Here is a 17159-nt window from a genome sequence, read left to right as displayed (position 1 = left end):
ATATCACTGTCCTACTTTTGAACAGTTTAGATTGTTGTCGACTATCTTAAAATAGTCTAAATCGCTGCCCACATACTTTGAACAGTCTAGATAACTATCCACTTATTTTAAATGGTCCAAATTGTTAACCACCTAATGTTGAACGGTTTAGATCATTGTCCACCATTTTGAAACGATGTAGATTGTTGTCGACTTACTTGTGAACAGTGGAAATTGTTGTTCACAATTCCCACTTCTTAGAGGCATTTTCACCATTTTTAGAAATGAGCTAACCATTGCTGCTTAGATTTGACGGGAAGTGGTAAAATAAAGAAGCTGGTCAAAAAATGTGGGCGGTAAGGCAGTTACATCTAAAAAATAAATAAATAAAAGGAGTGGTGGTCTAATTAGGCTAAAGAAATGTGGCATTTCATAAAAATCCCTTTCCACTTTCACCCGTTAGACCCCTGCCTAGGAAAAAATAAAAAAATAAGAGAGAGAGGGAGAGAGAGGGAGAGAGAGAGAGGGGGTTGATGTCTTGTAAGCAGAACTTTAGGCAACCTAAAGTCCTAACATGAGAAATGAGCCATGTTAGGATGAGGCACAGGATCTGTAAAGCCAATCCCAAATAGTAGGGACAAGTCAATAAAAAGGAGAAGATGAAGATAAAAGAAGAAGATGAAGAGGATGACGACAACCCATTTATAATCCACACTCACATATGAATTCTTAATATACCATTTCATCTCATTTTTTAAAATATGCCATGGTAGCTGATTTACAAAAGTGCCTCAAAGCTTATAATGAGATAAAAACAATTAACAACTAATGAGGAATTATCAGGTGTACAAGCTGCATGCCAACAATCATCGAGTCTATCATTGAAAAGATCCCCCAGATAAGACAATAATTCAAAATCCATCCAACCTGAGATTTTTATATTATCTACCTAGTACATGTATATAGATATGTAGATCGTGTATAGACCCAGTTGGTCTCGTCAATAATCTCTTTTCTCCCATAACCTGTCCTTCAAACTGACTACAACCCCAAGTACTTTTTGAGTCCCACAATCATGGCTAGCTTTCAAGGGACTCAAATATCATATATAGAAAAAGAAAAAAGAAATGAAAAACAAGTGTTTGGGATTACATAAATGCAAATTAAACATGGAAGGAAAGCACATTTCACTAAATAAAGAAGAAGAAAGCCCTTGGGATCCTACTTTGTCCAATGAATTGATTGATGAAAGCTGACCATAAAATTCAAGGGATGGGGAAGGCACATGCATCAGCAGAAACCTTCCAAATGTCAACTTGAGTCCTACCAATGTGCCATGTTAAAACCTGCCGAATCAAGCAAGCCAATTTCAGTGATGAAAAACACCTTCACATCAAGGGATGACTCTGATTCTGCTGAATGCAATGAAAACCTGACACGCAGTGCACTCACAAATCTTCAAATCGAACAACAACACAAGTGATGTTGTCTGAGCTCCCTCGAGCATAGGCTTCTTCAGTGAGTTTTCTTGCTGAAGTCTCTGCGTCCGATGTAGCTTGCACCATCGCCACAGCTTCCTAAATGCAACACAGAGGTTTTCAGATTGTGGAATCGAAGAAGTCAATTTATGCATCCTATAGTTATGGCTTGGATCTAAGTTGGTTGTTTCAATCAAATCGAGTAGGGATGTCAAAGGGCAGGGCAACTAGCTCAGGTAGGAGACAACCCAAGCCATTGCAAGTTTCCCCCGACGCAACCCTACCTGATAGATGAATGACTTTGATTCAAGCTCAACATTATCACTAATCAGGCCTGAACTGACACGACCTGACGGACCTGGGACCATAGGCATCAAGACCCGACAAGCTGGCCTGACCTGTTAACACTCTTTTTTTTTTCTTTTTTCTTTTTTTTTAAAAAAAGGTGGGAATATTTTTGTCCATCTTAGAGAGAGACTGGTGGTGGGGTGGGGCATGTAGAAACAAAAGAACACATTTAACTTTAAGTTGGTAACTTGGTTAACTTTAACAGGGTGGGAAATTTGTGGTCCCTTTCTTTTTCCAGTTTTTCAAAATAGAAGTGGATTGAGCTACCACCAGCAACTGCAAAAGTAACATAGAGGCCTAACCTTCATTTTTATTTTTATTTTCAAACAATGATCACTTTATTGAATAAGGGCTGAAGCGAGAAAAAATTACAAAAGAAACAAATTAAAACAAAAACCAATTTCAATGGAAAAATGCTTTTGGTCTTGTGGGGAGTTGAATTGCAATATCATAAATTTGGAGATGAGCACTTACCGTATTCGATACAACATTCCAAAGTCCATCACTTGCAATAATTAGAAACTCAATGCTATCAATTTCTTCTTCCTAAGGATGGGAAATGACAGGAGTAAGAACAATAAAAGGATAAGCAACGATCTTAAAGTCTAGATCTGGCCAAGCTTTGCACGTTAACCTAATTGATGACATTAATAAGAAAGGGAAAACATTGTGAATCTGTGCACATAGTGTGCACTGTTAGATGGTGCACAAATCTCCAACCATCCAACAATGGTTGGTGCAAATCCCAACACATTTCAAAATTATATTTTTTATGCTCGACTTCCAAATAGGTGGTGGATTCCAGAGTGGCATCTCAGGATTCCAGGCTCCATAAAATATCCAAACTTGCTCTTTAAAATCTGTGCAATTTTTTAAAAAAATAAAAAATAAAAATTCCCCCGGTTTTTCTGTTAATTAATTACTTTTTTTATTTTTTATAATTTTCACTCAAGCCCAAGAACTGGATTCAGGCCTGATAATTAAACCCATTTATCAATCTAACTGGGCCACAGGCTATGGAAAAATGGCCCAAGCTGGCCATCAAGTTGTGTTAAGATTATATAACATAATAACGAGGGCATTTTTGTTATTTTAGCTAAGCAAGCATGTAAGTTGTGAAACCCTAATCCCACCCCCTCCCTCTAAAAAAATTTAACGACTATAAGATTATTTCCATAAACTTTTGTTCATAACCATTTATTTGCAAGCCACTGATCCAAGAGTTATGGGGTCTTCCAAATTTTCAAGAAATACTCCTATGCCAGTAGGTCCATCATGGATCAAAACTGGTGGTACATGCAGGGATGAAACCATGATGATTCCCTTGGAAACGTTCCAGACTTCTGCCTTACTGGGCTCGGGCCTACTATTTTGCCTGATCATGGCTCAGGCCAAGCTTGGACCCAAGCTTCACTTCCCGCATTAGGCTTGGACATACCTAACTCAGAACGAGCCATGCCAGTTGGCAGCCCTATCCACAAATGAGCAAGGATTCTTGGATCAACAACCGGATCAAAAGAATGGCCTGCAAAAATTAGGTCTGCCAATGGATCCATGATGGACCACCTGATGCATCGGCAGTTGGACCAACTCTTGAAAAATATCAATGAATAGGCAATGCAGTCAGACAGATTTAGCAAACAGATCAATTATCGAAATAACTAATATTGATAAGCAGTATATTGAATCAAGGATGACATCTATGGAGATCCAAAGATTGAAACAAATGTTTTACAGTGGCGAAGCCTAGAAATGATGGCAGTTATTTGGGCTATTTGGAGAGAGAGGAACAACTGATGCTTCCAAAACCGAAGCGAATTGGAGGATCATGTATATAGAAGGGTCAAAATGGATGTAATAGGTTGGATTTCCGCTTTGAAGGATTTTAATTGTTCGATCTCTGCTAGTAGTTTTGTAAATTCGTATATTGAGCTTTTGCTCTTCTTTATTAAATAAATTTGTCATCTTTCAAAAAAGTAAAAAAAACAAACTGTTTTACAGTCCATGAAATATTCAAACAAAAGCACAAGCAGAAGCAATGCGATCTATATACAGTGGACTCTTCTTGGAGTTGTGACAAAGGAGATGCATGCAAGTACATCATCAATCCCCACCAAAGCAGAAGAAGATGAGATAATTAAAAAAAAAAAAAAAAAACAGGGAGGGGGGGGGGGGGGGGGGGGGCCCATGGCAATGGGTTGGCATGAAAGTAGAACTCATGCCAACCACCGACGATCAAGGGGTGGAATCCACAGCCTATGTAACCAATAATCAGACCCCAAAAATCCATCTGATCAATCTCATGCACCTGCTTAAAAAGAATACCATGCTACAGTACTGAGTTACAGTACCACAATTGTAAAAAGAGTACCATGCTACATACCGTGCTACAATATTGACCTACGGGTCCACAGGACCAATATAGGGTCCACATGTCCCATATGGTCACACCGTAGAGATATTTAGCAAGTTTCCTATTAATTTCCTAGTTTAATTAGCAAATCTTCTAATAGTGCCCAGTTTTCTTAATTCATTAAGCTTGTTGGGCAAGCTATTAGCACTAGCCTGCAATTATGAAGGGCTTCTTTAAAGTACCACAATTGTAAAAAAGAGTACCACGCTACAGTAGCGTGCTACAATATTGACCTATGGGTCCACTGGACCAATAGATTGGACTGTTGGACCAATGTGAGGCCCACATCCCATACGGTCACACAGTAGGGCTATTTAGCAAGTTTCCTATTAATTTCCTAGTTTAATTAGCAAATCTTCTAACAGTACCCAATTAGTAAAAGAGTCCTAGGAAGTTTCATTTCATTTTCTTAATTCATTAAGCTTGTTGGGCAAGCTATTAGCACTAGCCTACAAGTGTCAAGGGTTTCTATATTAGCCATGCATATTAACTTCTAAGATACAGTTGATGAATGCAATTAATATTTGATGCTTCTTGTATTTGAATTGAATCCTTTTTTGGGTGAGACTGTCCAATAGGTTGTATGACTGTACCTTCTGGGTATCTTTTCTAGTGGAGCAAACTCCATTAGAGGGCTGTTGAAGGTCTTCACAGCCTTTTATTACTACTATTTTTTTCTTTACATCCTATTCCATGTCTCCCGGCGTTTATTCTGGTGTGTTATTGACGTTTTTCATAAGATTTGGAGTTCCTTGTTAATACAATCATTACTTACAGTCACAAATCTTACTGGTACTTGCAGATTTCAGTTTTGGATTTCTAGAACCTATTCTGTGACACCCAGGAACCAGTTCCCAGAGTTCACCCCGGCTTCGTTATGAACACATATACAGTTGAAAATAGAATCAGAAGATTGAATTCTGTTGTCCAAGACCATTCTCTCTTTCCAAAATAGTTGCCTCTCCTCTTTCAGTCAACATGAAGAGCAAATACATCTCAAACAAAGATCTCTTGGTGTTTTTCCTCAAGAAATAGAATGAGAGGTTATTATCCATTAACCAAAAGGATGATAGCCAAGGTATTCAATAACGGTAATGGTGGCCATAATGGACACGGCTGTTACCATAATGATATGGGCCACAACGGGCATGGTGTGTTGTAACGGCCATTACGTAAAGATAATTGATGTAGGACGATTAACCACTTGCTCTAAAAGCTCGAACTGATAGAGCATGGCGAATCAATCCCTTTATCTCATAGCCCAGGCCCCACATCTCATGGGTTAGGACCTCGGCCGAACCCTCCTCGTGGGCTCCAAATCACATGGGTACCGCCTCACATGAGCCACCCGCCTCACCAAGGTGTTCCGTTGCGGTATCGGTGGGCGTAACGGTGCCCACCGTTACCGATACGCTCCGTATCGGCCGATACGACTTGTGTAACAGTGCAAATTTATTTTTTTTTGGTCAAAAAATTATGAAAATTTTCTATTAAATCCAGAATATTCTAAATATTCCAAATATGCATTCATTTATAAATTGAAACATGTTTATGGTGGTGTAACGGTCCACTCTTTGGTGAGAATGCTATATCGGGATGTCTAATGGATTTATAACCCTGACAACTTGGAATTAATAGCAAACCTTCTATATTTAGTTTTCTTACTATATAATATCTATATAAATTTACTACAATGAATGTAATACCAAAACATCTCATATTTTCAAGTTTTCCTTTTATTTATAGTGCTAGTGCATTGCATACTTCGTGACTCACATACATTTCATTTCAATATATAGAATTTAGGGACTTTTGTATCCTATTATGTAATCCATATACCTAACAATTTGATATCATTTTCCCCCATAAATCTTTTAAAAAATTAAAATTAAATTGAGGTAAATAGTGTTGTCGATTCGGGGTTGATTTGGGGACCATTTGATGCCCCAAACTAGCCTCAAATTAATGCAATCTATTGGCACTTATCCCACTAATGGATTGGTGGACATTCATTGGACAGTGAAACATGAAAAATATCAAATGATCCTATTTCAAAAAACAAGTGTCTGCAAACTAATAGTGAAAATTGTGGGAGTTATTTAATTTTGGGATTGTGACTTGGCAACAATGGTCCCAAAATTTATTTGCTTAATTTTGAGTTGATATATACCTCATGTATAAATTTTTAGGGCCATGTACTGGGGTCCACTCGACTATATATTATATATCCATGTCATCCATCCATTTTGGCAACTCATTTAAGGGCACTGGAAAAAAAATAAGGTAAATCCAGATCTTAGGTGGACCACTAGTGGGCCAGGTGGGCCACCTCAATGTATTTGTACATCCATGCCATCAATCTGTTTTGCCAACTCATTTTAAGGCATGGTCCAAAAATTCAAGTAGATCTAAATCTTCGGTGGACCACTACTGAGTATCCCTTTAAAAGTGGGGCCCACCTCAATGCATTTGTTGTATATCCACGTGGTCCATCCTTTTTGCCAATTTATTTTAGGGCATGGTCTAAAAAATGAGGCTAATCCAAATCTTAAGTGAACCACAGTGACCTTATGAACAGGTTCAATGGAAAATAAACACTATAGTGGGCCCTGGGAAGATTTTAACAGTGGGCATTCAATCCCAACTGTATGGTCCAATTGAGATTTGGATCCCTTCATTTCAAAGATAGTGCCATAAAATGAACCTGAAAAATTGATGGACGGCATGGATATACTGCACAAATCAAGGTGGGCCCCACGTAACAAAACAGTGCAAGTGCACTGTGCTGCGTACACCGCAGTACATTTAAAAATAAATAAATTGAAGTGCGTGGTCCACTCATTTTTCCCAGACCGAAAATGAAAAGAAGAGAGGGAAACCGAAAAGTAAATGAGGTAAGGGAGACAGAGAACTAAAAAGAGGGAGAGAGAGAGAGAGAGAGAGAGAGAGAGGGGGGGGGGGGGGAAGAAAGAAGAAGAAGAAGGGCAGCAACTATTGCCACCGCAGCCCAATAAGAAGAAGAAGAAAAGAAAGAAAGAAAAAAAAAAAAAAAAGGTATGTTGTTTTTTTTCATTTTTTCCTATTTTCTTTAGGTTTATGGTCCATAACAGTTGTTACGGTCCCGTAACGGCCGTTACGGACACAAAAAGGAGGGAGTGGCTATTACGACCTCGTAACGCATAACGGTCATGGCCATTTCTGTTACGTGTCTGACGTTATGTAACCATTTTCGAACACCTTGCGCCTCTCACGGGTGTGGCTTTCCTCACACGGGCCGCCCACCCCGAGTGTCCCCGCATCCCAGAGGCAACCTCACTCGAGCCCAGTGTGAAAATGCCCCTGCATTAATCACCCCCGATGAGAAGTCTCAAACACAAAACCTCCCGCTCTGATACCAATTTAATGCAGGACGATTAACCACTTGCTCTAAAAGCTTGAACTGATAGAGCATGGCGAATTAATCCCTTTTATCTCGTAGCCTAGACCCCACATCTCATGGGTTAAGACCACAGCCAAACCCCCCTCGTGGGTCCCAAATCACATGGGTACTACCCAACATGAGCCACCCGCCTCACACGGGTGAGGCCCGCCTCACACGGGCCGCCCACCCCGAGTGTATCCCCGCATCTCACAAGCAACCCCACTCAAGCCCAGTGTGAAAATGCCCCTGCATTAGTAATGGTGGCAACCGTTAGACGTTACAGGGTCGTAATAGACATAACGGTCATTAGAGCCCCCTGCAAAGGCTGTAATGACCCTAAAACGATCCATTACGAGGCCAATACAGGTTTTTCAAGTTTTATTCATTAAGAGAGAGAGAGAGAGAGAGAGAGAGAGAGAGAGAGAGAGACTGTAATGGCCGTTATAGGCTTACAACCACTGTTACCATTACAAAATACCTTGGCAACGGCTACAATGCCTTTTTTTTTTCCGTTATGCATTTTTTCTATAGTGCCCATTACAGCCCCATAACGCTAATGGTTACCACTATTACCATTACGTAACCGTTTTTTAATACCTTGAATTGATAGCATTCTTTTTCTTGGTTAAAGGATTACTATTGGTTCATTTGCTGCCCTCATTCCTGTCAATGCTTAGTTATTAGAAATAGAATTAGAAATGAATGCATTCGGGGGAACTTACGAGTAGCAATAATAGACAATAAGAAGGGAAATTAAACTTAGGTGGTTTAGCCATGTGGAATGGAGACCCAAAACTATAGAGTGAATTGGTTCAAGTTGAAGGCTCAAAAAAGGCAAAGGGAAAGCCCAAAAAGATATGGTAGAGATAGTAAAAAAATATTTGATGACCTATGGTTTACCTGAGTATATATGATCTGTCGTATAGTGGAATGGCGAAACAAGATTCATGTAGTCGACCCCCATTGGTTGGGATCAACATTACTAGTATCGATATTGTTATACATATCGCTGGCTGGGGATACGAAAACATGAATATCACTGACTGAGGGAGATATTGGAGAGACATAGGGAAGGTGGAATTTCTCAATGAAACTTCAAGAGATGTTAAAACACATTATTTGCATATTAAGGTATCAAATGATTACAGAAAAGACACATGCATAATTAATTTCCCTTTAATGGGGGCCTAAAAGCATGTCACACTGACTCAAGGAAACATTGGGGAAACATGGGGGAAATTGTGGAATTTTTTAATGATACTTCACGAGAGACTAAAATACACATAATTGCATAATTAAGAATCAAATAATAATAAGTGGATCCATCCATACATACATACATACATCCAACCATCCATATTTGCATATTTAGGAATTAAATAATAAGTTTTCCTTTAATGAAGGCCTTAAAGCATGTATCGTAGACTCAGGGGAAACATTACATAAACATGGGGACAATGGTGGATCTATCCATACATACATACATCCAATCACCCATCCATGCATGCACATACATCATACAAACACACGCATGATCCATCCATCCATCATCCAACCACGCATACATACATGAAATGACACATGCATAATTCATCCATGCATGCATACACACATACACACATTTTTTTGAGAGATACACACATACACGGATATATGCATCCATCCATCATTCCAACCATCCATCCATGCATACATACATCCATGCATGCATACATATACACACATAAAAACATGCATTTCATCATACCACCTTGCACCTATTAAAAAAATTCAGATTTTTGCTGATATCGATACATTGGCATACATTGCCGATATTATCGAAATATCACCGATACATTGGCAATAGAAGCGACACCGGGAATTTACACAGTTGAAAACACTGCCAATACATTGGTGACATCGATAAATTGTCAATACTTCAAAAAATACTTGGAATTTCTGATACTACCAATGTTATTGGTATCACCAGCTCGGTGATACCGATACTATCGGCTATGTTATCAATAATCCCGTTGATACTTGAAACACTGGTTGGGATGAGGTTTGGGTGATGATGACGAATCTATAGTTTGGACCACCTTCTGCGTTGACAAGAGAATCTGCTACAAATTACCTGAATTTCTGGTTCAGCAACAACAAATGGCTTAAGCAGTTTGTCTCCAAATGCACGAGAAACAGCAAGTACCCCGCCAACCCGCCAAGTTCCTAACAATGTTCATCGTTACCTGAAAGTTAGTAAAAGCAATTATATAGAGACTCCACTTTTCATATGAATGAAGTAATAGAAAATCAGGTAAATCATCCAAGACTGAGAAGATAAACTTTACCCGCCCAAATAATAAAACCTCCAGCATCTTCAATCCGTTGGCGCTCATCAGACCTATCAGGTTTGTGATCAATAGATAATGGAATTGCTGTGGTAGAACATGACCATTATAACCCAACAAATAAAAGATCAGAAGTCATCTGCCAAAGGCATATCCTCATACAATTGAAAAAAAAAAAAAAAAATGTTATTGAACAAAGCTCCTGTCTCACAGCTACTTTGCTACCATATCAACATATAAAGCACTTTGCATGATTTACACAAGTCTATACAAAATCAAATACGATACACGTGATCTGAATATACACCTACACCCCAAATTACACCACTCATTGAAATCCATTCTTTTAAGTATTCTAGATAACATTAAACCATATGAGAGATAATGATGTTCATACTTCATATTTGTCTAATAAATGGTTATCTTATGCATGAAAACAAGTCCATTGCTTAATGGACTATTTTCCAAATGTTGGAAAATGAATGTTCTAGAATGTATTCTAGAAGCTTTGCATGGGCAATGGTGATACAAGAACATAGTGATGGACTTGGGACCTTTCTATACCTCATTAGGCATCAAAATATATCTTTTCCGATGTTAGTCTATTCAAGCACACCTCATACAAATAGTTACTCTTTTACAGCCTGCTTGAACAAATTTTAAGAGAATCTGTGAAATAAGGCAAGTTCTGGAAAAATACATGTTTCTTGGCAGCAGTTCCTCTTACAAAACAGCAAGCAGGTTCAAGTGAAAGGATTTCCTTTCCTGAAATTTCGTCCAATCTATGCACCTAATAGAAATGGTTATTCTTTTAGCACAAGTTTGAACTTTGAACACAATTTCTGGAAGGGAATCTCTGAAACACGGTGAGGTTCTTGTGGAAATATATGAGTTCTTATTTGCAGGAGTACCTCTTGCAAAACACCATGTGGTTCCAAATGAAAAGATTTACTTTCCTGAAATTTCATCCAAACCGACCCTTACTGTTTATTATTTATTTATTTTTATGATAACCAGTTTTATTTTCATCCAAACTCTTTGATTGTAATAAACCTGCTGATTGTAATCAACCTATGCAGTAGTGGATTACATTGCACCTATGGGCTATGGGTGTTTCATGCTCTCATTGTTGGTGTGCAGCCCTGATAAAGGAGGGTTGCATCAGGTTCGCAGCCAGCGTCAAACTTATGTCACAACTTCCAACATGAATTAACCAAGAAGTTTCCCAAAATGACCACTTTCAATATATTGGGTCGATAATTCATGAGTGGAGAGATTTAGAAGGATCTTGACAATAGAATCCAAGCAGGATGGAAGAAATGGAGATGTGCCTCTAGAATTTTATGTGATCATCATGTACCACTCAAATTGAAAGGGAAATTTTATAGGTTGGTTATAAGACCAACCATGCTTTATGGGACAGAATGTTGGGGAGTTAAGGAACAACATCTCAATAGGATGAGTGTAGAGGATGTTGAGATGGATGAGTGGCAAGACAAATAAGAACATAATTAGAAATTAATGCATTTGAGCAAATTTAGGAGTAACACCGATAGGTAACAAGATGAGGGAAGCAGACTTAGATGGTTTGGTCATGTGCGGACCAAGAACTATGCTGGTTAGGAGTGAGTTCATACAACTTGAAGGCTTTAAAAGGGCAAGGGGAAGGCTTAGATGACTCATCATGAGTGGATGCAGTAAGTAAAGACTTGATGACCGGTGGTCTAGCTGAAGTTATGGCCTTGCTAGAGTGGAATAGCGGAGAAGGATTCATGTACTAAACCCAATTAGTTGGGATAAGGCTTAGATGATGATGTTGATGATGATGGTGGTGATGGTGACGATAACCGGTTTTATTGCATGCTACCATAAAGTTTCCCAATTTCAAGTCATGAAACATCTTCAGGGAGAAGACCAACCTGAACCAGCTCTACAAGCAACCACTCTGGAATCTCCCACGTTTGCCACAAGCAGTCGATCTCCTAACAATACAGCCGTTGATGCAGTTGTACCAGCATCTCTTTGTTGACCCTTTTCTTCATTGAGGTAATCAGTGTCAGTTTGTCTAAAAGCTTCAACTGCAATCAAGAGTGTTATATGGTTAAGTGATGCATAAACTGCATTTGCAGGTAGGGATTAGAAAGCGGGCATTGAAAAAGCACCAGCCACAGACCAATAGCGGTCTTTGTGTCGTTGATAAAGTCTGGATGACTACTCAAATTCTTGAAAAGGTTCTTTTTGACATATTCTGCAGCCCGGGAACCTCCATGACCTAAATTAGAGCATAATGTCAATGAGAAACCAATAAATGAAAGATAATAGACTCTCACTAACACTACAAAACATACCATTTTCTAGTACTAAAATGAATAAAGGAATTTAAAAAATGACAAAAACATTCCATGATATTACGGAACATGGTCCAATCAGGTGCGCATTACAGAGTACCATCAGCAGTGAACTTTGTGTCAGGGAATCTACATTAGACTCAATGTAGCTGGCATAAGCTGACGAGGGGGAATTGAGATATTGAAACGTACCATCAAAAACACCAAAGAATGCAACCATCTGACCATCAACTTCTGATATGCTTGTTTCATAGAAATCCTCCATTGATGACCTTTTACCCTTAAAACTGGAATATCCGTAGCTGAACCTTCCATTTTTGTTCCCGGTGAGGAAGCTAGCAAGAAGATGGAACTAGAGATTTAAGCTATACATGCAATTACCACTTCAAAAGAATTACGACACAAAAATCAACTCTATACGCAATCACCAACCTTGTGTCCATAAAAGCTAAAGTGTCCATGAAATCAACTTAAAAGGGGGGAACAAACCAAAAAAAAAAACACATCACCTGATCGATGCCAACAAATAACTCAGCTGATGTAGCAACCAAACAGATCAATAAAAGCTACAAGGATCTTCAAAACAGATGCATTTCAGTATACTGTGCATGCATGATGTGACCGAATTGATTGTGTTCGACAGGGCACTCAAACAGTTAGGGGATTGTACATATCTTGGTTTGTTTATGTTGACCATGTGATCTGCAATGGAGCTTGTCTTGTGTGTTATGTAGATTTTCAAAACGATGTACTTAGAGGCATTCTACATTTCCTACAACATCAATTGAAACTAAGGTGCGGTATTAATGCTGCCAAGAACTCTCATCACTTGGTTTGCTAAGTCAAAATGACAAAGCGGCCGACTACGGATTTCTACAGGCTAGAGTTATGCTGCAAAAGATAATGTTTAGTTTGGAGGATCTCTTTGAGGGGCATCTGAGATTATACATGCACACATTTTGTTCAAATGGCAGTAGGAGAGTCAAGATGGTCCGACAACCCAAATATAAGGATCTTGGAGAGTTGCCTGATTACAGAAAAAAGCATGGAAAAAAAAAAAAAATGAAGATTGCTCATGGAAGAAAATTGAATTATCCATTTCAGTGCACAAGGACTGCGGTTGCAGCAGTGGTGGATCTATAAGGCAGAAAGTATCATAGCTGCAAAAGACATCAATCAGCTGCAAGAGAAAGAAATCATGCTTAAGAGTCCAGAGACGTGTACAGCAGGCCTAGTTTTCGATACCACATTCATCACAAGGAGTTGATCCAACGGTCCACTTTCATACTTGCATTGTTGCTCAGTGGATTTATATAAGTGTCTCAGTTTCAACAAATGAAGCCCAGGTAAAGATACAAACAGATGAAGGACACAGAGATACAACTCTGCCTTTCTGAAAATCTAGGACCCAAAAACAGATGCAGGTATCCACCCAATACATTAGTGCTATGAAAATGTTGCCAAGGTTTCAGAAAATAATGAACCAAACAAATAGGAGAATGTTTAATGGTGTGTTACAGGCCTCCAAGCAGTATCCAGTACCAGTATTAGCAACACCATAGTACTATGTCTGGCAACAGGCCAGGCATGGGTTGATCAAAAACTAAATTCCGGCTAGGTGAGGCTTGAACAGTTCAATGTTCAGGCCTGACAATTGCCACCACTGTATGGCACGGCACTGGTTCATTGTGCTGATACAAACATCTTGGTAACCTACATTTCAACTCTATAGTCTGTCGGACTTTTTTCACGAGTCCAAGTTCCAACTAGACTATTTCCTCAGACGATGTTTTGCTTGTTTAATGGAATTCCCGCTAACACCAGGCCGTTGTGTACCATGGATGCTACAACGAGGGAAAAGCTATGTGACTATTTCCCAGTCAAAAGGCATGAGAAACAAACCCATGACTGTTTTGCACCAACACCCCCCCCCCCTTTTAGTACAAATTCAATTTCCAAATATTCAATATTTATGGCACATTGGAAGGGGTGGATTTCCGAATGCTGCATTTCACAGCCCTGATAACGTTTTCAGGAGTGGAACTTATTACATTTTTTCATATTCAAACATAACTAAAGAGTATGTTTGGTTGCACCAAATATCATGATATTTCATAATATTCTGCACCAAATTAGACTGATTAATCATGAAATTTTCAGGATATTTAGCGCAACCAAACACACTCTAGACAAGCCGAAGTATACATCACTCACATAAAAACATGATTCTGTATCCTTTTTCATCATTCCACCGTATACCCATATTCTACTCAGAATCCTAAGCTTAAATACTGCACATAACTTTACAGTGTTTTCTCTTTTCTACTGAAAACAGCAATCAATCTTCAAAGTTCCACCCTTTTTTTTTTGTTTGAGAGGTAGTTCCACCCTAATTCAAACACCAAAACAAAGAATTCTACAAAATACGGACTCCAAAACTCAAAAGCGAGCGGATGCATATTTAAAAATATATATACATGTGGAAATATACAAAAAATAAAAATAAAATGGGTAATGCAAGAAACTCTTCGCAATAGAAAAGAACCCGACAGTGAGAAGATCCCAAAAATCTGCGACAGACCCATCAAAGATAAATGAAGTAAGAACGACGATTTCCATTGAAATATACAATAAAAACAGGAAATTAAGATAACCCAAATGATGTGTGTGTGTGATTTTTTTTTCAGAGAGAGTGATAACCTTATTCCACCACCGCTGAAAGGGGCGTCGGGATCTCTTTGATGCATCATGGCTTCTTTCCCTTCATCCCCGAACGCCGCGACGGACGGAGGGCTGAAGAGGGCGAGATAAAACGTTGGAGACTAGAAAGACTGCTTATAAAGAAATGTCTCTGCTCGAGGAGGGTTCTTAAATGCTGAGCTTCAAAATGACGATATTGCCCTTTTGATTGGAGAACCTGTATAAACTGACAACTTATTGGATGAGTTCTCCACGACTTGTTAAAATGTGGGGACACATGAATCGTGCACGTAGGTCGTGGCGTATGGATGGAGGTAGGGACGCGGATGGGAAATCGGATTGCGTACTGAGTTACTCAGTGTACTATTATCGTATGTAGTAAACTCAACTGGGCCACCGTGAATGTATTTGTCTTATCCATTCCGATCCATCCGTTTTTCAAGATTATTTTAGTGGTTGACTTCAAAATTTATGTATATCTAAAGCTCAACTGGACCACACCACAGGAAAGGAAACCGTGGGAACCGTTGAAACCTTTATATGGCTCACAGTGATATTTATTTTTCATCCAAGCTATTTATAACATTAAAAAGACATGGATGAAGTGAAAAAACAAATATCATATTGATCTAAAACTTTTCTGGCCTTATGAAATTTTCAATGATAGATGTTCAATTCACACCATCTTTGGTGGTGTTGTCCACTTGAAGTTTTGATACGCTTTATTTAGGACTAATGACTTACATTAGTTCAAAATAAATGCATTAGGTGGGATTAAGGTGGATGGAATTGTAAAAGTTTAAAGAAATGTATGCCTAAGATAAGAAATGTATCTCATGTTTTTTAATACTATGTTTAGAATGAAAGCATTAAAATAATATATAAGGATAACTCGGTACACCATCAGCTTTCGTGGGGTGGGGTTGATGTGTTAAGCGCCGTGGAGCTCATTCTGTTTTATTGTTTTTTTATATCCACTCAGTTCTTCAGCTTTTTTCCCTCGATTTGTCGCGTAAACCCAAAAATGAAGAAGGCAGGAAGTTAGTAGACCACATGGAAGATTAAGGATAGTGACACCACGCAAAAAAATTAGGGATATCATCCAACCTCTTGATAAGGTTACTCAGGTCTGGTTGAAGGAAAAACACAGATATCAACCTGAACCAAAACTACCGTGGCCACCGAAAAGTTTTTAACGGTGGGCATTCAATCACCACTCTTTCCAGTGGTATGGTCAAGTTGAGCTTCGGAACTGTTTAATTCTTTTAATTAATACCCTACCATGAGAGGGTAAAACCGATGGACGGCTTAGATATAAAACACATACATCACGTTAGGCTACGTCGTCCAACACATCGAGACGCCACCGCTGGTGTTAGCAACACCACTTGATCGGAAGCGGATCGCATCCAAACGCCTCCCGTCTCTAGCACGAACGGGCAGTGGGCAGGCCTATCTATTTGTTTATCCATGCCGTCCATTCCTCTTTTTTTTTGCCATATTATTTTAATGCATAGGAACAAAAATAAGTTAGATGTACCACACAGCGGATGACTCTTCCATTTAATATGCTTGACATTTAATGCCTTGTGCATTTAATGCGACTAAGCTTATTCTTCGGTGTAAGCGCTGAATTTTTCTAATTTTTTTGTTCATTTCTTAAAATAAAAAGGATGTACGGCTTGGATAAACAGATACATCAGGGTGGGGCCACCCACAGAACTTCCCTTTTGGGCCAGAGACGGCGGGGCGACGCGTCCCACTTGTTCCGCGTCCGGTTGAGCAATCATTACCTATCATGTGAGTTCAAGATGCGGATTTCCGGGTAAAGCGTTTCCCAAGTAAGGTACCGGTAACCTTGGCCCACCGTGATGTTTGTGAGAAAACTATTCTGTTAATTCGTTTTTGGAGCTTATATTAGAAATTAAAGTAAAAAATGAGCCGAATCCGGTACCCAAGTAAGCCAAAAATGTGATGACTAAACGTCCACAGTTGAAATATTTGTGAGGTCCGGGGAGTTTGAATCAGGCCAATATTTGCATGTTCAGTTCATCTCTAAAATCAGCTCACAAAATGGATGGATGGTGTGGATTTATCACAAACATTGGGCTCACCTAGTTTCCAGCACAGGAACTTTATGCGAAA

General features: G+C 39.0%; 1 protein-coding gene across 7 annotated transcripts; it reads right to left on the bottom strand.

The window, feature by feature from the left end:
* Positions 1-832: 832 nt before the first annotated feature.
* LOC131236548 (probable protein phosphatase 2C 11) lies at positions 833-15202 on the bottom strand. Of its 7 annotated transcripts, none has more exons than XM_058233799.1 (9): positions 15015-15198; positions 12507-12649; positions 12140-12238; positions 11886-12044; positions 9967-10053; positions 9753-9844; positions 2280-2351; positions 1412-1552; positions 833-1325 (listed from the first exon to the last, which is right to left on the bottom strand). In XM_058233799.1, the coding sequence occupies exons 1-9, from the start codon at positions 15062-15064 to the stop codon at positions 1245-1247; spliced, it is 924 nt and encodes a 307-aa protein (XP_058089782.1). In that variant the 5' UTR covers positions 15065-15198; the 3' UTR covers positions 833-1244. The 7 variants fall into 7 exon arrangements, with proteins under 7 accessions (XP_058089782.1, XP_058089783.1, XP_058089785.1 ...); XM_058233800.1 differs by having other exon boundaries at positions 1432-1552; positions 15015-15195; XM_058233802.1 differs by having other exon boundaries at positions 1412-1556; positions 15015-15193.
* Between the last annotated feature and the right edge of the window lie 1957 nt (positions 15203-17159).

This window comes from Magnolia sinica, chromosome 2 (assembly GCF_029962835.1).
Source record: "Magnolia sinica isolate HGM2019 chromosome 2, MsV1, whole genome shotgun sequence".
NCBI lineage: Eukaryota > Viridiplantae > Streptophyta > Magnoliopsida > Magnoliales > Magnoliaceae > Magnolia > Magnolia sinica.
Note: the sequence above shows the minus strand (reverse complement) of the source record. Positions and strands in the feature narration are given on the sequence as shown.